General features: G+C 42.2%; 1 protein-coding gene across 2 annotated transcripts in view; it reads left to right on the top strand.

Annotated features, from left to right (window-relative positions):
* LIPH (lipase H) overlaps window positions 1-23423 on the top strand; it is a 46597-nt gene that overhangs the window by 13425 nt on the left and 9749 nt on the right. The window contains exons 2-8 of one of the 2 annotated variants that reach the window (XR_002337781.1): window positions 1044-1411; window positions 3353-3461; window positions 9249-9350; window positions 10636-10725; window positions 13757-13924; window positions 15972-16074; window positions 16480-16591. Coding sequence is in view for 1 of the 2 variants with exons in the window: in XM_021069987.1 (XP_020925646.1) it covers window positions 1044-1411; window positions 3353-3461; window positions 9249-9350; window positions 10636-10725; window positions 13757-13924; window positions 15972-16067; window positions 16480-16591 (1045 nt within the window). In the remaining variant the exon portion in view is untranslated. The remainder of the gene's footprint in view (window positions 1-1043; window positions 1412-3352; window positions 3462-9248; window positions 9351-10635; window positions 10726-13756; window positions 13925-15971; window positions 16075-16479; window positions 16592-23423) is intronic. The other variant, XM_021069987.1, reaches the window with a different exon arrangement.

The raw sequence follows: 23423 nt of genomic DNA, 5'->3' as shown, positions 1-23423 counted from the left end.
CCTTAGTTTAGCATCCACTGCTGATTCTTGCGTAACAGTCTTATTATGATCATTGTCAAATGATGAATTCAACTCCAGCATACATTCCACATTTATCAGTGTGCATTCAGCATTACATTGTAAGAATTCTTCTTCCTTCTCCATTTATGTATTGTTTGTTTGTTTATGCATTTGTTATAGACTCATGGATTACTAATGTTTTTCAAAGGCCTATCATTCATTACTGTCCTTAATTATTTTGTCCTCAAATTATCCCAGATCTGGCCACTGGAAGTCCCTTCAAGCTGCTTATTGTGTCCCTATGATGTGTTCTGAAACACTCTCTTATTTTCTGCCATAACTAGATACCCCAGGCTCATCTAATCTGTTTTCACATTCCTAGCCTTTCTTCAAAGGCCATTTGTAGAGCCTACTCAGCAGCACAAAGGCTTAAAGGTGGTGCTTGAGCAAAGAAGGAGAGGGTCCGAGAAAGGCCACCATGGTTATGAGTTCCAGATGCTTTTGAAAGGCATAGGGCAAGGCACATCATGTTCTCTACTGCCATCCTAGGGGGCACTGCCGATTCAGTTATTGAACCCTCTACCATGTGCTGGGCACTGTGAGGGATACACAAGATTTTAAGACACCATTGCAAGGAGATTGTGGTCTAGCGGGATAGACACACATGTACAGAAATACCCATAATCCATCCCTGAAAACGTTTTCATTATGCTGCCAATGAGGCACATTGAAGGGTTTGGGGAGTTCTGGCTTGAAGGACAGACGGCACTTATGGCTGGGAGAGTCAGAGGAGGCTTCGTTGAGGTGAATTTCATTAGACCTTAAAAGAGGGTAGGATTTGGAGAAATGGTTTTATTGGTAAAAAAAGAAGTCACTGCTTATGAACTCTGAGTCAGGGGTGACTTTGTCTCTTCATTCAACTAGATCTTGCCTCTTGCTAAGTGCTCTTGCACAAAGAACTCCAATGCATGTAGGAAAGCACAATTGCTTGATGCCCAACTAAGGACAGAACAGTCACTATGCCATTTAATTTTGATTTTCAGACACAGATGAAACATGTCCTTCATTCACCAAACTGAGTTTTCACAGTGCAGTGGTTGGTACAGGACTCAGTGTGAAGCTGATGCTCTACACAAGGAGAAACCCAACCTGTGCACAAGCCATCAATTCCACAGCTTTGGGGAACTTGAACATGACCCAGAAAACCACCTTCATTGTCCATGGATTCAGGCCAACAGGTTCTCCTCCAATTTGGATGGAGGACTTAGTGGCTGGTTTGCTCTCCGTAGAAGACATGAATGTGGTCGTTGTTGACTGGAATCGAGGAGCTACAACTGTAATGTACAACCATGCCTCCAGTAAGACCAGAAAAGTAGCAGTAGTCTTGAAGGAATTTATCGACCAAATGCTGGTAAGGGAGAAATTTTTTAGGTGATTCAGGGCTAAAGTGAAACTGGCTCATTATCTGGATTTTTTTTTTTTTTTTTTTTCTTTTTAGGCCTGCACCTGCAACATGTAGAAGTTCCCAGGCTAGGGGAGGAATTGGAGCTGCAGCTGCCAGCCCATGCCACAGCCACAGCAACACCAGATCTGAGCTGCATCTGCGACCTGCACCGCAGCTTGCAGCAATGCCAGATCCTTAACCCACTGAGTGAGGCCAGGGATCAAATCCACATCGTCAGGGACACAATGTTGGGTCTTAAACTGCTAACCCATAACAGGGACTCCATTATCTGGATATTTAATGCCAAGAGATATCTACAGTGACAGGAGGACTATTTTGCAAAGTTTTGCAAATCAGAATAAGCCCCAGGGAAGGTGAAGGCAAGGCCCATAGGTATGGTTGTCCAGATTGTGCACTGCACAGGGCACCCATCTGAGAGAGCACTATTGTCATTGTACACACTGTGGATTCACATATCTATTATTAACAATTCCCTAGCGAATGACAGCAAAGTGTTCTGAGGAAGGGACCTCTTTTTCTAACGCACATAAAAGTATCAAATGGGTAGGAGAGGTTCTGTCTTGGGGTTTCTTGGCTTCGATGCCTAAAGTTTTATCAACTTCTATAGCTCTTCCTTTTTTTAGAAATGCCAAAAATTTAGTGACCAGATTATCTAAAACTAAAACTGAAAACATGGTCTGATGAATGATTTATTTGTATGATTTATGTTTTCAGAAGACTTATAAAGATTAAATAAATCTTAAATATAGTGATCTATCCACGAATTGTCCTTTTCATGAAAAAAAGAAGTGACTTGACATCAGGACTATTTCAGAGAGTCACACATGGTAGCCACAGTGGCCAGGAGTGACATAAATTTTACATGAGTTCCCAGCCTAAGCCCTAGCTCTTGGAAAAGTAAATATTAAAATGACTCATGGGAGTCCCCATCATGGCTCAATGGAAACGGATCTGACTAGTACCCATGAGGATGTAGGTTCGATCCCTGGCCTCACTTAGTGGGTTAAGGATGTTGCTGTGAGCTGTGGTGCAGGTGGCAGATGGGGCTTGGATCTGGCATTGCTGTGACTGTGGCATAGGTTACAGCTCCAATTTGACCCCTGGCCTGGGAACCTCCATATGCCACAGGTGCGGCAGTACAAAAAAAAAAAAAGGCAAAATGACTCATGACTGGCTGTCCCAGCAGACCATGGTCAGTGTGCCCTACCCCTTTCTTTCCTTCTTTCCTGCTCTCTCCATGGTGATTTCATTAACTGAGCCAACATGAAGATAAAGGAGTTCCTCAAAATATTTTGTTGCTCTTCTCAGTTGGGAAAGTTTTGAAGATATCTCAGCTTGGTTTCCAGGAGAAGCATGAATAGAAACATCATGGCATAAAGTTTAAGGCACAGGCTTGGAGTTGGACAGACTGGTTTGAATTCTGCCTGCCCCCCTCCCCAACTGCCTGACCTTGGGCAGATGACCTCAACCCTGGGCTCAGTTTCCTCATCTGTATAATCAAAAAAATAGCATTTAGGAGGTCCCATTGTGGCAACGTGGGTTAAGAACCCAACTGCAGTGGCTCGTTTTGGTGTGGAGTCATGGGTTCCATCCACTGCCCTGTGCAGTAGGTTAAAGGATCCACCATTGCTACAGCTGCAGTGTAGGTCGCAGCTGTGGCTCAGATTCAGTCTTTGGCCTGGGAACTTCCATATGTCATGGGTATGGACATTAAAGAAAAAAAAAAAAGAACAGCATTTAGTTTGTGGGGGTGTTGTGACATTTCAAAGAGATAATGGATATAAGGTGCTTAGAAATGTTCCCCCAAAGTTAACAGGAAATTTTTCCAGATGTTGTCAACTCTTTGGCCCCTCACAATTTATAACAATGGATCTCTTGAAATTCCAGGCAGGAGGAGCTTCTCTTGATGACATTTACATGATTGGAGTAAGTCTAGGGGCCCACATAGCTGGGTTTGTTGGAAAGATGTATGATGGCCAGCTGGGAAGAATTACAGGTAAGGCTTCCTGTGAATGGGTACCGGGTAACTGTCCTGGGCAGGGTGTTTCCTGTGGAAGCTTGATGCAGACAATCCAAGGCTTTGGGTTCAAAGCCAGCTCTTACAATTACCTCACCTCTCTGAGAAAATGTCCTCTTGCGCAAAAGCAAGACCACAGTAACACTGACCTTAGCAATATTAAATTTATTATTTACTAAAATACGCACAAAGCACTTTGTAAATTGTATATGTCACACAAAAGGCTGGTGGTGACTTGACTTCTTTTATGGCTAGAAACACAGCTATGTCCCTTGGGGATCTAACCTGTGTTCCCCAAGCAGAGAGCCTTCTTCCTTTCATTTAATCTGGTACAGTTTGAGCGATATATCTAACATGTCCCCAGGCATAGCTGGAGCCTCCTGATAGGAAAATGAAATGAGAATTTTGATGCCCGAGGCTTAGACTCTGAATATCAGCTTTCAGGCCAAAGCTGGATTAAAACCCTCAGAAACCCTGCAGGTGAAACTCCAAACAAAGGTTCCCTTGCTGGGTCACTGGCCTAGGGCTCTGTAAGTTTCCACTGCTACAGATGAAGGGCTGAGGGAGGCTTCCTCTGTCAGAGACTCAAGGCTTCTGGCATCCATCCATATCTTTCCCAGAATTGACTCTTAACCCTGAGACACCCATTCCGAATCTAGGGAGTCTGGAAGTGCGCAGAGGGAGGAAAGAGGTAAACGATTCAAACCAACTACATTTGGGAGGTAAACTTGCAGGGCCACAAGTCTGAATGTGCTACTTAACTGGACAGGTAACCCTGGGCAAATCTCCCTCTTTCTCTCTCTCTGATACAACCCCCCCACACACCCCCACTGGCTGGTGTTTTTCCTGGTCCTAGTACTTGAGGTCACATTTTTTCCTGGCTGTTTTTCAATAACTTTCACCCCAAAGGCCAAGACTGCCCTCATCTTATTTACCTGCTTTCCTAGGGAAGCAAAGCTCTTTTTCAATTTTCAAAATTATTGCCATAATGTTTTAGAAAGCAACATGTCTTTACCTTTTTTTTTAATGGCTGCACCTATGGCATATGGACATTCTCAGGCAAGAGTGAATCCAAGCCACAACTGTGGCAGCACCAGATCCTGTAACCCACTGCACTGGGCTGGGGATTAAACCCATATCTCCACAGCCATTGCAGTTGGATTCCTCACCCACTGCACCACAGTGGGAATTCTGACATGTCTTTACTCTTTAAAAATTCATTTTCAGAGTTCCCTTGTGGCTCAGTATGTTAAGGATCCAGCGTTGTCACAGTTGTGGCTCAAGTCACTGCTGTGGTGCAGGTTTGATCCCTAGCCTGTGAACTGCCTCAAGCCACAGCCACGGCAAAAGAAAAAAAAAAATCATTTTCCCATATAGATGCAAAGGACAGAAGGCTTGAATTTATTTGTTTTCCTTATCTATTGGGAGCTCCTCTTCTGGCAGCTGGGGCTTTTCCAAAAGGTGTGTTTAGAAGCTGACCAGCTCTCCAAACAAACAAACAAACAAACAAACAAAAAGATTTATAGCATTTGCTGATTTCTGTGGTGTAAATATTCCCACTGTGGCTGATTTCAAGCTACTGACCTGACATCACTGACCACAAAGTTCCTGAAGAGATAATCAAAATCTGCTCTCCAGGGCAGTTGTTGGGGGGCTCCAGCCCACCACCTCCTTAGTCTATCTGCCTCTAGTGTTGCTTCTCAGCCTCCCACGGAACCTGTTTCCACAACTACTTTGAATGGGAATGCAATGTAACCTGGCCTCTGATCATGGAAATTCCCCAAGCCAGCCTCCCTTCTGCCCTGGGCCCACGTGGTCCTACCCTGTGGCCTGGATTCAGCCATGGTCCACAGCTCAATTTTCCATCTCCTCTGACTGCCCCTTGTTCTCCCAATTCCTCATCTTCTCTGAGCCCCAAGGCCAATCTCATCTGCTTCTGAGAGCTATTTCAGGGGTAAAGCCTCTCCCTCCCCCACTCACCAGCCAGTGCCTTGCCTGAGTGGGCTCACTGCATTGTGGAGCAGGAATTTAGCCTGTTACCCAAGGACACAATCCACTCCCAATTCCCAGGAACTGGGTGGTTCTGCTTGTTAATTATCTAGGCCAGAATGGCTACCTCCTTCTCTTCCATTTCCCTTCCTGTCTTCTGCTCTTCCTTCTGCTTTTCCATCTCATGCCCATCTCCTAGTTTTACTTTTCTTTAACTTCTTTGACAGAAGATGGCAGGAGATGAATGGATTTTAAAACATTTCAAGTACCTATATCACTTGATAATACATTAAATTTGATTCTTATAAAAGTCACCTTGGGGTACTGGGCACAGTGCCAACTGGCTGAATTGGAAGTTGGGGCTTGGGGTCCAGGAGTCTGTACTTTTAACCAGAGATGCAGGTGGTCTGAACACCATACTTTAAGAAATGACCATAGAGCTGTGTTGTCCAATATAGTAATCCTGAGCTACATGTGCCATTAAGCACCTGAGATGTGGCTAATGCAAATTCAAATGTGCTGTTAAGTGCCAAACACTTACTGGATTTTGAAAACTAGGTACAAAAAAAAAGATAATAAAAATTTTCAAAAATTTTACATTGAGGAGCTCCCGCTGTGGTGCAATGGGATTGGTGGTGTCTTGGGAGTGCTGGGTTGCAGGTTCTATCCCTGGCTCTGCACAGTGGGTTAAGGATCTGCTGTGGCTGCAGCTGCAATTTAAGTTGCAACTGTGGCTTGGATATGATCCTGGGCCCAGGAACTCCACAGGCCAACAAAACAAAACAAAACAAACAAACAAAATATATATAATGTGTTTAAATGATAATTTTTTTGATATATTGGGTTAAACAAACTGGGATAAATAAAATGTATTATTAAAATAAATTTTCCTTGCTTCTTTTTACTTTTCTTTTTTTTTGTCTTTTTTTTTTTTTTTTTTTTTTTTTGTCTTTTTGCCATTTCTTGGGCCACTCCCGTGGCATATGGAGGTTCCCAAGCTAGGGGTCCATTTGGAGCTGTAGCCTCCGGCCTACGTCAGAGCCACAGCAACGTGGGATCCAAGCCACGTCTGCAACCTACACCACAGCTCACGGCAATGCGGGATCCTTAACCCACTGACTGAGGCCAGGGATGGAACCTGCAACCTCATGGCTCCTAGTCGGATTTGTTAACCACTGAGCCAAGACGGGAACTCCTCTTTTTACTTTTCTTAAGTGCCTGCTAGAAAATTTTTACATTAAGTTTTGATTGGCCATCACTGCCTTAGAAAGTTAGTTCATGGTGACCTTGGGGATGAGAATAAGAGGCCCCTGAAACTGCATGCAAAATGTGTGAGCTCTGTCCTGGAGAGAAGTCCAGAGCTTTCATCAAATTCTCAAACTGGTTAATCTTGTAATCAAAGCATGGGATCACAAGCTAGATACTTTTCTGGTGATTGCAGAGCAACAAGAAAGAGCTCCATTTCCTCATTTTTGTTTCTATTCTTTAATAATCTCAATATTCTGGATTCAGATCCAGGAGTCCTTTTGTAAGTCTTCTGAAGTAGCAATCAATTATACCTCTATTTTGCAGATAAGGAAAGGGAGGTTCAGAGAAGTAAAGTAAACTGCCTAAGGTCACACAGCTGGTCAATGCTGGGTTTGGAGCTCCATGTCACATCTGTCTGACTCAAATGGTCATAAAACATGCAGCTTTTTAGGGCAGTTTGTGCTTGCTTTTTTGGTGACAGTAAGCTGATCATTTGCTAAGGCTTATCTCTAAGAAGATCCTATGTCCAAGCTGATTGTGACAGTCCTCATTTGTGATTTCTGGTCCTGGTATCATTATTAATAGCAGCCTCATCACTTTCAAAAGTGCCTCAGTTTGGATTTTATATGGGAAGCCGATTTGTCGCCATGGATCTGGAGGCTGCTATCAACTGGGTCTGTCACTGACCCTTCTCTCAGATTGGAAGTGGTACTGTTTTCTGTGGAGGGGGAGGCTTCCCCAAGCAAGATCTTTCTGAGGTTTTGAGTTTCTCATGCTCTGCTGGGACTAGCCTATGGACGTGGATGCCTGGGTGCCAATCTGCCTCCTCCCACATCAGTTTCAGTTGGGAGTGGACAGAGGAGGAAGAAAAGTAGGGCTGAGGCGGGAGGGAGGGAGATAAGAAAAGGAGGCAGGTAAAGTGATGCCTCAAGGAAGCAAGGCTGAGGAGAAAAGGCAATTGGGAGAGCAGAGGCGAGAAGAAAGGAGAGGAGGAGAAAAGAGGCTAGGACCAGGAATGCTGAGGCAAAGATACTACCTCTTGTATTTTATAGCACCGGGGGATGGGAGATGTCATTTAAAATGAACTTCACAGATAAAAACTTGGAGACATCCTTTGAAATCTTCTTTAATCCAGGGAAGTTTAGCAGGGCCTTTTGGATTTTCTGGCATTTTGTTTTTAGTTGGTGATTACATCACTGCAGGGGCTGCTCTCTTGTTTTGGCAGCTGTTTCACAATGATGTTGAGGAAGGTCCAGCTAACACTGACCAAGAGTAAGAAACCAGTTCAGGCATTGGGGGGATGGGTTAATTCTGCAGCAACTGACACCCACTTTATTTCCCTTTTGATCTCTGGCCTACCAGGGAGTCTCACACACTCTCACTGTGATCGCCAAATCCAGTTCAATGAAATCAAAAGCTCAACAGAGAGAGCAGCTTGCCTTGTGGGACTGTGGCCTTGGTTAGTTAAGACACTTGACGCTTTCCTGAACCTCATTTCATTCATCTGTAAGGTGACAGACGACAATAACTGCCTTGCTTCCCTCATAGAATTTGTGATGTGGACCAGGTGAGCTGGTAAATGTGAAGAAAAATGGAAACTGTACAGGATTTTTATTAATAACAAGAAAGAAATGTTGAGTGAGGTTTCTGGATTACTCAAAATGGGATAGGAGATCTCTTTGTGGCTCAGTGGTTAATGAACCTGACTGAGAACCGTGAGATTGCAGGTTTGATCCCTGGTCTCACTCAGTGGGTTAAGGATCCAGCGTTGCCATGAGCTGTGCTGTAGGTTGGCAGCTGTAGCTCACAATTTGACCCCTAGCCTGGAAACTTCCATATGCTGCGGATGCAGCCCTAAAAGCACACAAAGAAAGAAAGAAAGAATAAAGAAATCTTAAGAGTTCCCTTCATGGCACAGCAGAAACGAATCCAACTAGGAACCATGAGTTGTGGGTTTGATCTCTGGCCTCGCTCAGTGGGTTAAGGACCCGGTGTTGCCATGACCTGTGGTGTAGGTCGCAGACCCAGCTCAGACCTGGCATTGCTGTGGCTCTGACATAGGCTGGCAGCTGTAGCTTCGATTAGACCCCTGGCCTGGGAACTGCCTTATGCTGAGGGTGTGGCCCTAAAAGGACCAGAAAAAGGTGGTGGTGGGGGGTAAAGATAAGTATAGTGTCTGCTTTTTATATGCACCCTTTGATGCTTTTTTCTTGAGGAACCAGTTTCTCCTCATGTCCCTGGTCCCCAAATGCCTATGCATTCCCTGCTGTGGAGCCCTGAACAAGAAGTACCTCTAGACAAAGTCTGGATGCTCTTCTCAGGGGGTACTGCCAGGGTCACCACCGCTACTCTGGGAAAAGGCTATAGGGCTGTGGAAAGAAGCCTGACAAAGCAGGATGGGAATGTGCATGCTTGCCCACCCGAGGGTACAGTGCAGCCTGTGAACCATCTTCATGAGAAGGGATCAAAAGCCCTGCTGCAGGTGACTCATGGCGTGGGGCTGCCAAGCCAACTCTGTTTTCCTTCCAGGTCTGGACCCTGCGGGCCCTTTATTCAACGGGAGGCCTCCAGAGGACAGATTAGATCCTGGTGATGCCCAGTTCATTGACGTCATCCATTCTGACATTGATGGTAACATTCCTATCCTCGTGGGTCAGTGACACCCCCACCCCCACCACCAAGACTCCCGAAGAGTCTCCCCCTGGGGGATCATCACACAAGGGTGGATCAGGTTCTGCCACATTCCCTCTATTCCTATGGAGCAGAACTCCAAATTCACAGAAGTACTGAAGGGAAGCTGGTTTAATGCAGGCACCCAGAAGCTCTTGCTGGAGTGAGGGTGCTTTTCCTATCATCTCCTATTATTTTTATTTTTTTGTCTTTCTATTTATTTATTTTTCTAGGGCTGCTCTGCGGCAAATGGAGGTTCCCAGGCTAGGGGTTGAATCGGAGCTATAGCTGCAGGTCTACACCACAGTCAGGGCAATGCGGGATCCAAGCCCAATCTGCAACCTACACCACATCTCACAGCAATGCTAGGTCCTCAACCCACTGAGCAAGGCCAGGGATTGAATTCCGGACCTTGTGGATACCAGTTGGGTTCCTTCACCACTGAGCCATGACAGGAACTCCTCCTCTTATTTTTTAAAGTGGTCATCTTGGACTTCCCCTCATGGCTCAGTGGAAACAAATCCAACTAGTCTCCATGAAGACACAGGTTTGATCCCTGGCCTCGCTCAGTGGGTTAAGGATCTGGCATTGCCATAAGTTGTGGTGTAGGTTGCAGATGCGGCTTGGATCTTGTGTTTTTTGTGACAGCCGCTACTGCTCTGATTTGACCCCTAGCCTGAGAACCTCCATATGCTGTGGGTGCGGGTTACAAGGTTAAAGAGAACAAGCAATTATTAAATCTATCTATAATCTTCTAAGTTCCCATTTTCTAGGAGCATTTCCAATCTTTTTACTATTTTAGATCCCCAAATTTTAAAAGGTTTCTCCTACTAAGCAAAAGTTCATTTTTTCCTGTTCTTATTCATTAAAGACTAACATGAATATAATCAGAGGCCCAAGAAGCACCCATCAAAAATAAGGTTCTAGCCAAATATAAAAAAGAAACATGTCATTGTATCAGCCTTGCAGTGAGTGAGTGACCGAACCCTTTTATGTCTTTAGAAATATTGTAAATAAATTCCATTACCATTTCATAGTCTTCTAGATGGGAATCATTGCTTTCTAACTAACTAACTGGGTAATTTTAAGCAAAATATTTTAAAAAATATTAACAACAACAACAACAGCAACAACAACAATAATATGATCCCTGCCTATATCCTACAAGCTAATGAACTAAGAGATGGGAAAAGTTTAAAGTATAAAAAAATAAAGTAGTATAAAAGCATAGTATATTCTCTTTTAGCACTGGGCTACAAGGAACCATTAGGAAACATAGATTTCTATCCAAATGGAGGACTGGATCAACCTGGTTGCCCCAAAACAATATTTGGAGGTAAGTGTAGAGACTTTCATATTTTTAAAAGAGTGGGTTAAAAAAAGGTATATTTAAAAAATCTGATATCTTTCTACATGGATTTTTTTTTTTTTTTTGTATTTTTGGGGCCACACTTGCAGCATGTGGAGGTTCCCAGGCTAGGGGTCGGAATCGGAGCTGTAGCCGCTGACCTACACCACAGCTCACAGCAATGGCAGATCCTTAACCTTCGAGGCCAGGGATTGAACCCAAAACCTCATGGTTCCTGGTCGGATTGGTTTCCCCTGTGCCATGATGGGAACGACCGTAGAATATTTTTAATAGGAAACAAATTCCCTGAGAAGATAGAGGTGGTAGAAATATAAATTATAAATTAAACATTATTACTCAAACATACTATTTTTTAAAACCATAACCATATGATTAAAAGCTATTATGAATTATCTGTCTTGAAAAAGTGTGCCTTTGACCTAGAAATTTCACACCTGGAAATCTCTCTTAGAGAAATAATGGAAAATGTAGACACAAATCAGAGTGCAAAGATATTCAACATAGCATTATTTATAATAGCTAAAATTTTAGAAATACTCTAAATGTCCAACATAGGAAAATTATTAAATAATATGGTATACCCACACCAAGGAATATTCTTAAAAATCATATTTTCAGATTAATGAAAAAGCTTATGACGTTAAGTGAAAAGGACATAAAATAATATGGCATAATTCCAATGTGTTTTAAAAATGTATACTTGTACATGTGTAAATATAGAAAAAAAGACTAAACATAAATGCTCCAAATAATTATTAGTGGTGATCTCTGGATACTGGACTTTTAGGTGTTTTTTTTCCATCGTATTATTGTGTGTTTTCTAAATGAGCATGTATTTGTTTCATCATGAGAAAAAACTCATAGCCGTTCCCATGGCTCAGCGGGTTAAGAACCCGACTAGTATCCATGAGGATGCAGGTTTGATTCCTGGTCTCGCTCAGTGAGTTAACAATCTGGCATTGCCATGAGCTGCAGTGTAGTCGTAGATGTGGCACAGATCTGGCATTGCTGTGACTGTGGCATAGGCCAGCAGCTGCAGCTCCAATCTGATCCCTAGCCAGAGAACTTATGCCACAGGTGCAGCCCTGAAAAAAAAAGAAAAAAGAAAAAAAATCATAAAACAAAATGGGTAGTTGGAGGGAAACAAAAGTAGGTTGGGGGGAACAGAATTTTTAAAAAACCCATCCCTAAGTGCTCTGGATCTTGTATTTCACCATTGTTAGAGAAAGTTAAACAATCATGGCAATAATTCTAGAAAAAAGACAATCTTGTACAAAACGGTAGCTGTATATGGCCCCATGGAAATTATATAGTGTTTGAAAATGATCCAGATGAAATGGAATAAGCAGGGCCAACCGCGTTGTACCATAAATGGTGTTAAATCCTGTGCTGTGTTGATGATTGCTGTACACCTATAAATGTAATAAAATTCATGAAGTAATTAAAAAAAAATCCTGTGCTGTGGGCTGTAGTGTAAGTGTATCTGTAACAGCCAAAGATAATGTACTTGGCTTTAAAATGTCCTTCTCTGTAGTGTTACCAACTTCATTGTTTCTGCAAGTGGAAGTTCCAGGAACAATAAGTAAATGTTGACTTTTCAGATTATCCTCCAGTCCAGCTTAGTCCCATGCTACCCCCATGCATCTCCTCTTTTGCCCAGTTTCTTTCTTTTCGTCCTTCCCTGATCTCTTCTCTAGGCATGTGTGGACTCTGGAGGAAGCAGAAACATTGGTCTGACTCCAGCACCCAGTGCCTCTCCAAACTACTAGCTCACAATCATAACTCCTCTTCTTAGGGGGTTCACTATTTACTATTCAGATCCTTAGCTCCATTGATTGCCCATCTTTGGGACTTAGTTTCTGTTTCTGAATGACTCCATCAACTGACCCACCAACCTTCTGACAACCTCTCTTCTACTTTGTGCTGCAGTGTTTCATCAGTTCCAATTCTTCTGATGCCCATCTCTGTGCCTCATCAGCCTCCTCTCTCACCCCCATACCACATGGTGCCCACCAAGAATTACCCTGGGGCTTGCCTCTCACTTCTTCTTGGTCATTTATGGCTTCCAGCACTTTCTCCTCTAGTTCAGCCTTTCTCACTTCACCCTTCACCTTTGTAGCAGAAATGGAGCCCCTGCCACTCCATCTCAATGCTCTGTGGGCCCCCAGGCCCTGAGGTCTCTGCCATGTCGGCCCCCATTTTTGCTGGGAAAAGCCTTGGAGTCTTGTTAAGTACAAGGTTCAGGCACACCTGCTAACTTATCTATGGCCCTCAATAAGGCCAGAAAATCCTTGTATTTATTTCTTCCTGACTTTCTCTGCTTTTATTCCAACTATCTCCCCACCAATAAACCCTCATCCTGGTGAGCCAGACTTCATTTTTGTACCTAGACCAAGGTCCTACCAGAGGGAGCCATTTTATTTATCCTAATCCGGTATCATAAGGTTGGGCTTTACATTCATTTCCTCACCTGTCCCAGACTGGAGGCCTCCCCCATCCGTTCTCACAGTTACCTCCCCTTCTTGCTTTCCTTGGGGATATTCCTCTACCGATTCCTTTTTCCTCTGTTGTCTTGGCTCCTTTGAACCTGCCTGCCTCTCTGAAAACCTCTGGAGGATCTCCAACCACCATTGCAGATTTCTCTTCCTTTCACTGGCAAAGGAAGGAGATACTTTGAATCCTGATTCTATTACATAATAGTTGTGTAACCTTGGTTAAGTCATTTAACCTCTCTGAATTTCAAGGTCCTACAAGGTAAAATGGGGACAGTCATGCCTGTCTTCTTTTCTCCTGCCCTTTGCAGAAGAAAAGATTCCTGCGTGATGCTGGATCTACTGTTTTTTGTGAGGATTAAATGGAATCATACACTGAAGCTGTTAGCGCAGTGCCTGATACATAGGACACAAGATAAATTATGTGGATAAACTATATTTGATGTACTGTTTCTTATTCAATGCTATAACTGCTCGTCTCTTTAACCATTCCTTTTACAACCAAGGAATGCAGTATTTCAAGTGTGACCATCAGAGGTCCGTGTACCTGTACCTTTCTTCCCTGAGAGAGAAATGCACCATCACTGCATATCCCTGTGACTCCTACCGGGATTATAGGAATGGCAAGTGTGTCCACTGTGGCACACCACAGATGGAGTCCTGCCCCCTTCTGGGTAAGTCCAGCAAGCAGTGTCCTACTCTGACTAACAAAGAGCTTTTTTTTTTTTTTTTAGGGCTGCACCCACAGTATATGGAGGTTCCCAGTCTAGGCGTTGAATCTGAGCTGTAGCTGCCGGCCACAGCCACAGCCACTGCCACAGCCATACCAGCTCTGAGCCATGTCTGTAAACTATACCACAGCTCACAGCAATGCCAGATCCTTAACCCACTGAGCAAGGCCAGGGATCAAACCTGCGTCCTCCTGGATACTAGTCAGATTCATTTCCACTTAGCCACACCAGGAACTCCTAAAGAGCTAATTTTTGGTAGAAAAATCTCAGCACCATTTTACCATCTAAAAATGGGCCTGGAAATCCTGTGCTTTTAAAAAATTTATTTAGTCAGCTTTTTCTAGCCCATTTGTTCTGTGAAGTACTCTGGAGTTTCCTAATAATAAAACGTGTTAGAAAAGCACTCCTAGATGGAGTTCTTGCGTGGTTCAGTGGGTTAAGAACCTGGCTCTGTCACTGCTGTGGCTCTGATTATAGCTATGGCATGGGTTCCATCCCCTCCCAGAAACTGTCACATGCTGCAGGCATGGCCAAAAGAGGGGAAAAAAAAAAGAAAGAAAAGAAACAAGAGAAAAAGAGTAATCTATGTAAGATTTCATCCAGAAGACAGTGCAATTTCCCTGGACAACTATTATAGCAAGAAAAAGAAGGTTTCAGAAGAGTTTCCAAGCTCACTTATGCACAGTCACAGTACATGGCCTGCTCCTGTGGGGACAGAAACACCCTTTCTGTGCACACAACTTCTCTGCTGGGGGAGGGCCTCGCAGGGTGATCCCTTCCAACAAGTCGTGTCTGTAAGTGCCCTGGCACCACATTCCGATTCTGTGTTCACGTACACGCACGGGGATGGGCTGTGCTAACAGACACCATGGAGGCTGCTTGGATATTTGCTAAGGGTCATCGGTACTATTCCAAGTACTGAAGACTTTATAACTGGACAGTCATGAGAATTTCCTAATTGTTCCCAAAGGAAAAACTGAAATTAACATCAGGACATGCTATAGACAAGGGACTCTCAACCTCGATTGCGCATTAGACTCACTGAGGGAGTTTTTTTTGTTTGTTTGTTTTTTTGCTTTTTGGGGCCACACTTGCAGCACATGGAGGTTCCCAGGCTAGGGGTCCAATCAGAGCTATAGCCACCAGCCACAGCCACAGCCACAGCAACATGGGATCTAAGCTGCATCTGCGACCTCTACCACAGCTCAAGGCAACATGGCATTCTTAACCCACTGAGCGAGGCCAGGGATCGAACCTGCAACCTCATGGTTCCTAGTCAGATTTGTTTCCACTGTGCTACAATGGGAACTCCTTTTTTTTTTTTTTTTTTTTTTTTTTTTTTTGTGGCTTGAGGGAGCTTTTAAAACACACAGATGCCTGGGTCTCATTCCAGATCAATTAAGTCAGAATGTGGAGGCCACTGTCTAGCGGTGGGAACAGAGGAGAAAAAGAGGCCCCACGAATGGCACTGGGCCTCATTCCTACAGGCACAGGCATGAAGGAGGAGGTTCCCCTGCCTGTTGACATAGTCATGTGGCAAGTCCAAGTTCTGTGCAATTTAGGAGCCCAATTATAGTTCGCTTTGCAACAGTGATGCTGTTCTAGCTATAAACCTGAATTAGTTTTAGATAAGCTAGAAAATGAATGTATTATTGGAAAATAGCAGTGCTATTTTTAGTCTGCCCACTGTGTGTCACTCCCTAGCCCCTGCTATTGAGAATGAGGGCTGGGTGACGTAGAAAGGGGGAAAAGCCATGGCAGGGTCCTTAGGCAAGCCCCAGATCTTAGGGCTAGGGTTGTGAGGAAGGTTACAGGGGGTGCTGGGGGGCACTGCCCTGGTGGCCCTGCAGGCCCTCACTGTGTGGGTGGGTAGGAGGGGGATTGTCTCGGAGGTGAGGGCAGTCAAACACACCGTTCTCACTATCTCCCCAAATGCTTGTACACTTATATAACACATGCTAATATTATACTTTTCTGACTTGCTTCATAGGTTATTATGCTGATAATTGGAAAGACTATTTAAGGAAGAAGGATCCTCCCATGACTAAAGCGTTTTTTGACACAGCTGGGGAGAAACCGTTCTGCAGTGAGTGGTGAATGCAATTGCTTGCTTTTGCTCAACTCTTTTATTTTTGGAATGGCTGAGGCTCAGCTTCCTGGCTACTTCTTGGTAAATAAAGGCCATGCTGAAACATGGACTTTGGAGTTGGAAGGACTTAGATTGATTCCTGACTCTACCACCTAATAGCTGTGTGACTTTGGTCAAGACACTTAACCTCTCTGAGTCTCAACATGCTGCTTGGTAAAAGGGGATAATCATGCCTATCTTCTGGGTTATAATGATTAAAATATCAACAAATCACAGTTGGATCTTTGCTGAAAAGCTAGAAGAAGAGAAAGAGACTTAGTTATTAGGGAAGTTAGGGTTTTAGGAATTGAACTTCAAGAAAGAAGTTGGGAGTATTTCTCTCTTACCATATCCTCTAACTGCTTTGCAGTATATCATTACTTTGTGGACATTATAACTTGGAACAAGAACATAAGAAGGGGATCCATTACAATCAAATTGAGAGACAAAGCTGGAAACACCACAGAATCCAAAATCAATCAGTAAGTCGGGCTGGGATCCTTTGTGCTATTTCCTTTTTTGCTCAGAGAAATTAAATCCAAAAACATATCTACTTTTTGCTCATAGGTCTGTATGCATCTTTGTTCTATAAAAGACCTAAGGGGATATATTGCTTAGTTGCTTCTCGTGGCTCTTGATCTTCCAGAATCTTTACAAATAGAATCGGTATAGGAGTTTTCATTCCTTTTCTTCCTTCTCTCTTTCTTTACTTCCTCTTTCCTTTCCTTCTTTCCTCCCTCCCTCCTTCCTTTTTTCCTTCCTCCTTCCTTTGCTTGGACATCTAAATACATTTACATCCTTGCTCACTGTAAATGATTTAAACAGTAAAGAAGTATGTAACATAAGAGTGTAAATCCATTTCCCATCCCAACTGTTCCACGCCCAAAGGCACCAACTCACATATACATGTTTCTATTCTTTTGTGAGCTTACAATACACATATAAACATAGAAACATATATATTTCTGAAACTCAGAAAAAGTAATTTGTGGAGTTCCCATTGTGGCTCAGTGGAAACAAACCCAACCAGGATCCATGAGGATGCGGGTTTGATCCCTGGGCCTCGCTCAGTGAATTAATGATCCAGGGTTGCCGTGAGTGGTGTAGATTGAAAAATGTGCCTGGGATCTGGCATTGCTGTGGCTGTGTCGTTGGCCAGTGGCTGTGTCGTTGCAGGTGGCTGCTGCTCCGATTCGATCCCTAGCCTGGGAACTTCCATATGCTGCAGATGTGGCCTTAAAAAGCAAAAAGAAAAAAAAACAAAAGAAAATGTAATTTGCAATAGAAAGTTGGAAATGCCCTGAAAATCCAACAATGGGGAAACAGCTAGTTAAATATTCCCATATTAGAAAATATTATTCAAACATTGAAGTTCTTTATGAAACATATAAATGAAATGCATATAATGTACTGAGTGAAAAAAATGCAGGTTATAAAATCAGATAAACTATAAAATTAGCTTGACAATGTAAAAATGAAAAAGAAACATGCCAAAATACGTTAGACTGCCCCTTAGGTGGTAGGAATATGAGTGCTTTTTAAAATTTTTCTTTACTTTTCAATTTTCTGTGATTTTGTGTGTGTGTGTGTGTGTGTGTATATATATATATGTATATGTGTGTGTGTGTGTGTGTGTGTGTGTATATATATATAGATATAGTTTTTAAATGGCTAATTTTTTTTCATCTCTTACTTTTATAATCAGGAAAAAGGGGAAAAAAACCCCAAGCCCTTTACTTGAAGCAGAGGAATCTGACACACACATTTTATTCATTTACTGAGGAGACCTTTCCTGGGTCCTCTTATCTACTGGACACCTGGGTTGTGTCTTGGCCTCACCCATAAAGGACCAAGTAGAACATCATCTGAAACTGCAATTGCCTATAGGTTCACTGTGTAGATTAATAGGGAAGGTATGGGTGGTTTGAAGAGACTTTTTTTTTTTTTTTTTTTTTGGTATTTTTAGAGCCACACGGTGGCATATGACAGTTCCCAGGCTAGGGGTTGAATTGGAGCTGTAGCTGTTGGCTTACACCCCAGCCACAGCAACACCAGATCCTTAACCCACTGAGTGAGGCAGGGATCGAACCTGCATCCTCATGGATGTTAGTCAGATTTGTTTCCAGTGAGCCACAGGAGAACTCCTGGAAGTGACTTTTTAAATTGCATCCTTGGATCATCATAATAATAGCTGTTCTTTATTGAAACAAGCGCATTACAGACATGAGCTAATGTCATTCCCACTAAAACCTTGCAAAATGGTTTTACCATCCCTATTTTATATGAGGCAACTGAAGCTCAAAGAGGTCAAGTGATCAGGCCAATATATCAGTGCCAAGGTCTCCAAACCCACAGTGGGGCAGCCTTTTCAGGCAGGGAACTGCTAGGGTCTGCATCTCAAGGAACCAGCCCCAGGTAGTTTATAGGCTGTGATCTTCAGTGAGAAAAGTGGGCAGAGACCTCACCTGGAGATTCTAAGGAACAGCAGGGGAAATATGTGCAGTTATATGAGGAGCATTCATTCAGCAACACTTAGGTATTTGTGCCAATAACTGCTAATAATGTATTTTACCTAATCTTAGAGGTTTGAATTTTACAAAGTGAATTTCTCCCAAGTAGGAATTCCTAAATTTAGAGAAATTCCTAAATTTAGAGGCTTGTTTCTTGATTAAGGTAGAGACCTTAACATCTTTATTTCAGTCATGTTTAGTCATTTTGATTTTAGTCATGTTTGGGAAAAAGTCATCGCCTAGTCAGAGACTATATGGGAAAAAAGGAAATAATTGTTCTTTTTCATGGTAAGATTATGGCTACTTTTCCCTTTTTAGTGTATGTACCCTGAGTTTATTCGGTCTTACCAGACTGTGGGTACAAATGAAGTCACACTCAAGGACATTATCTGCCTGTTGATTCTTCCTGTATATATGTTGAAGATATATTTCTTTTTTTAACCCTAAAAATATGGAGATATAATTCACATACTATAAAATTCACCCTTTTAAAGTTTACAGTAGGCAGTTTTAGTATATTTATAGTATGTGTAACCATCAATAACATCTAATTTCAGAACATTTTCATCATCTCAGAAAGAAAACTTGTACTTACTAGTAGTAATTTCCTATTCTTCCCTCCTCCCTGGGTCCTGCCAACCACTAATTTGCTTTCTGTCTCCATAGACATACCTGTTCTGGGCATGTCATATGAATGGAATCACATGACATGTGATCTTTTGTGCCTGGCACTTTTACTTTGCATATTGTTTTCAAGATTCATCTATGTTGTAGCATGTATTAGTACTTCATCATTTTTATGGCTGAATAATATTCCACCACATGGATATTCTGCATTTTACTTTGATTCACTGACCTCTGGCCCAGCATGCTTCCATTGCACCACTCTGCTCACACACAGCACATTTTATTTAGCCATTCATGGACATTTGGTTTTTTTCCACTTTTTACTGCCATGAATAATGCTGCTATGAACATATGTGTACAAATTTTTGTGTGGACATACATTTTCATTTCTCTTGAGCATATACCTAGGAGTGAAATTTCTACGTCATATAATAACTTTGTGTTTAACTTTTTGAGGGACTGTCTGACAAATTGTTTTCCAAAAAGGCTGCACCATTTTACATTCCCACCAGCAATGAATGAGATTTCGAATTCCTCCACATCCTTGCCAACTCTGTCTTAAATTTTTTCCCTCTTGGAGTTCCCATCATGGCACAATGGAAAGGAATCTGACTAGGAACCGTGAGGTTGTAGCTTCGATCCCTGGCCTTGCTCAGTGGGTTAAGGATCCAGCGTTGCCTTGAGCTGTGGTGTAGGTCACAGATGAAGCTTGGGTCTGGCGTTGCTGTGGCTCTGGCATAGGCCAGTGGCAATAGCTCCAATTGGACCCTAGCCTGGGAACCTCCATATGCCACAGGAGGCATATGGCCCTAAAAAGACAAAAAAATTTTTTTTCCTTCTTAATCATAATAAAATGCACTTGATAAAAAAATAAAATTGACTTCTTAGTCATTTTCAAGTGTACAGTTCAATAATTCATATATTCACATCATTGTGAAACAGTTCCCCAGAGCTTACTCATCTTACAAAACTGTAACTCTGTATCCATTAAATAACAATACCCATTTCCTCCACCCCTTATCCCTTAGCAACCACCATTTTATTGCTTTTATGAATTTGACTACACCATGTAAGTAGAATCATACAGTATTTGTCTTTGTGATTGGCATATTTCACCTAGCATAATGTTCTCAAGTTTTGTCCATGTCATAGCATGTGACAAAATTTCCTTCCTTTTAGGACTGAATAATATTACGTTGTATTTATATACCCCATTTTGTTTATCCATTCATCCATGTCAGTCTTTCATTACAACCATTCTTACAGGCATTACATGATATCTCGGTGTTTTTTTGTTGTTGTTGTTTTTGTTGTTGTTGTTGTTGTTTGCCTTTTAGGGCCACACCTGCAGCATATGGAAATTCTCAGGTTAGGGATCAAATCTGCGCTATAGCTGCCTGCCTACACCAGAGCCACAGCAACTGGGGATCTGAGCTGCATCTGTGACCTATACCACAGCTCATAGCAACGCTGGATCCTTAATCCCCTGGGCAAGGACAGGGATTGAACCTGCATCCTCATGGATACTAGTCAGAGCCACAATGGAAACTCGGTGTGGTTTTGATTTGCAATTTCCTTATGATTAATTATGTTGAGTATCGTTCATGTGTTGTGGGCCACTTTCATAACTTTTTTGGAGAAATGTCTATTCAGATTCCTTACCCAATTTTTTCCTTCTAAACAGATTTTATTTTTTTTAGAGCACTTTTAGGTTCATGGCAAAACTGATTAGAAATTATGGAGATTTCTGGAGTTCCCGTCGTGGTGCAGTGGTTAATGAATCCGACTAGGAACCATGAGGTTGCGGCTTTGGTCCCTGCCCTTGCTCAGTAGGTTAACGATCTGGCGTTGCCGTGAGCTGTGGTGTAAGTTGCAGACACAGCTTGGATCCCGCGTTGCTGTGGCTCTGGTGTAGGCCAGTGGCTACAGCTCCGATTCGACCTGGGAACCTCCATATGCCGCCAGGAGCGGCCCAAGAAATAGCAGAAAAAGACAAAAAAAAAAAAAAAAAAAAAGAAATTATGGAGATTTCTCATATATCCCTTTCCCCCACATAGGCACAGCCTTCCCCCATGTTAAAATCGGGTACCAGAGTAGTACATTTGCTACAACTAAAAAATCTACATTGACACCTCATTATTATCCAAAGCCCATAGTTTACATTAGGGCTCTCTGTTAGTGTTGTGCTTCTGTGACTTTTGTCAAATATATAATGACCATAAATACAAGGGTTTATTTCTGGTCTCTCAATATATTCCATTGATCTATATAGCTATCCTGATGCAACTACCACATTGTCTTGTAGCTTACTATAGCTTCATAACACATTTTGAAATCAGGAAGCATAAATTCCCCAACTTTGGTATTTTTCAAAATTGTTTGTCTATTCTGGGTCTCTTGAATTTCCACACAGATTTTAGGATCAGTTTTGTCAATTTTGAAAAAAAAAAAAAAAAGCAGCTGGGATTGTGATAGTATGATTTTTTTCGAATCTGTAAGTCAATTTGAGGAGTATTGTAGTATTAGCAATAGTAAGCCTCCCAACCCATGAACATGGATATGGTATCTTTCATTTATTTAGGTCTCATTTAACTTCTTTCAATGATGTTTTGTAGTTTTCAGCGTACAAGTCTTGTATTTATTTTGTTAAACTTAATCCAAAGTATTTTGCTCTTTTTTAAGTTATTGTAAATTGAATTATTTTCATAATTTCATTTTTTGGATTATTCATTGATGGTGTATAGCATTACAACTGATTTTTTTTGTCTTTTGCCTTAAGGCTGCACCTGTGGCATATGGGGGTTCCCAGGCTAGGGGTCTAATCGGAGCTGTTGCTGCCGGCTGACGCCAGAGTCACAGTAATGCCAGATCTGAGCCGTGCCTGCAACCTACACCAGAGCTCACAGCAACGCAGGATCCTTAACACACTGAACGAGGCTAGCGATCAAATCAGCAACCTCAGGGTTCCTAGTCGGATTCTTTTCTGCTGTGCCACAATGGGAACTCCACAACCGATTTTTGTATATTGATCTTGTATCCTGCAACCTTGCTAAACCCATTGGAGGCTTCCATGGGATTTTCTCTATATAAGATCAGCTGTTCTCCAGAGATAGTTTTACTTCTTCCTTTCCAAACCTGATGTTTTTTCTTTCTTTTTCTTGCCTAATTGGCCCAGCTAGAATCTCTTTCTAAGCTGAAGAGAAGTGGCAAGAGTAGACATCCTTGACTTGTTTCTGATCTTTGGGTGAAAATATTTAGTCTTTCAATACTAAGTACCTGTCCACCTTTTTTTTTTTTTTTTTTTGATAGGGGTCTTTTATTAGATTGGAGTACTTCTTCAGTTCCTAATTTGTTGAGTGTTTTTGTTTTTATTGTTATTTTGCTGTGCCCATGGCATGAAGAAATTCCCAGTTCAGGGATCAAACCCATGCCACAGCAGCGAACTCAGCCACAGGAGTGACAATGATGGATCTCCAACCTACCGAGGCAATAGGAAACTCCTTGTTGAGTGTTTTCAATATTGTATTTTGTCAAATGTTTTTTCTGCATTTATTGAGATAACCATTTGGCTTTTGTCCTTAATTCTATTGATACACTGTATTATAGTAATTGATTTTTTTCATGTTAAATCCATTTTGTACTCTGGGATAGATCTCACTTGGCTAATGTATATAATAACCATTTTTATGTTTTGCTGGATTTGGTTTGCTAGCATTTGAGTATTTTTGAATCCACATCATAAGAGATATATTTGATCTTTAGTTTTCTTTTTTGCTCAATGTCTTTGGTTTTAATACCAGGATAATACTGGTGTCACAGAATGAGTTGGGAAGTGTTTCCTCCTCTTCTGAAGACAGCTTGGCCTGGGCTTTTCTTTGTAGGGTTTTTTTTTTTCAAGTTGCTAATTCAATCTAATTTTTATAATAGGTCTGTTCAGATTTATCTATTTCTTCTTCTTCTTTTTTTTTTTTTTTTTTTTTTTTTTTTTTTGCTTTTTACGGCCGCACCCATGGCACACAGAGGTTCCCAGGCTAGGGGCTGAATAGGAGCTGAAGCCGCCAGCCTACATCAACCACAGCCACAGCAATGCGGGATCCAAGCCGCATCTGTGACATACACCACAGCTCATGGCAATGGCAGATCCTTAGCCCACTGAGAGAGGCCATTGGTTGTTATT

Source organism: Sus scrofa, chromosome 13 (genome assembly GCF_000003025.6).
Source record: "Sus scrofa isolate TJ Tabasco breed Duroc chromosome 13, Sscrofa11.1, whole genome shotgun sequence".
Lineage (NCBI taxonomy): Eukaryota > Metazoa > Chordata > Mammalia > Artiodactyla > Suidae > Sus > Sus scrofa.
This window is presented reverse-complemented; position numbering and strand designations above follow the sequence as displayed.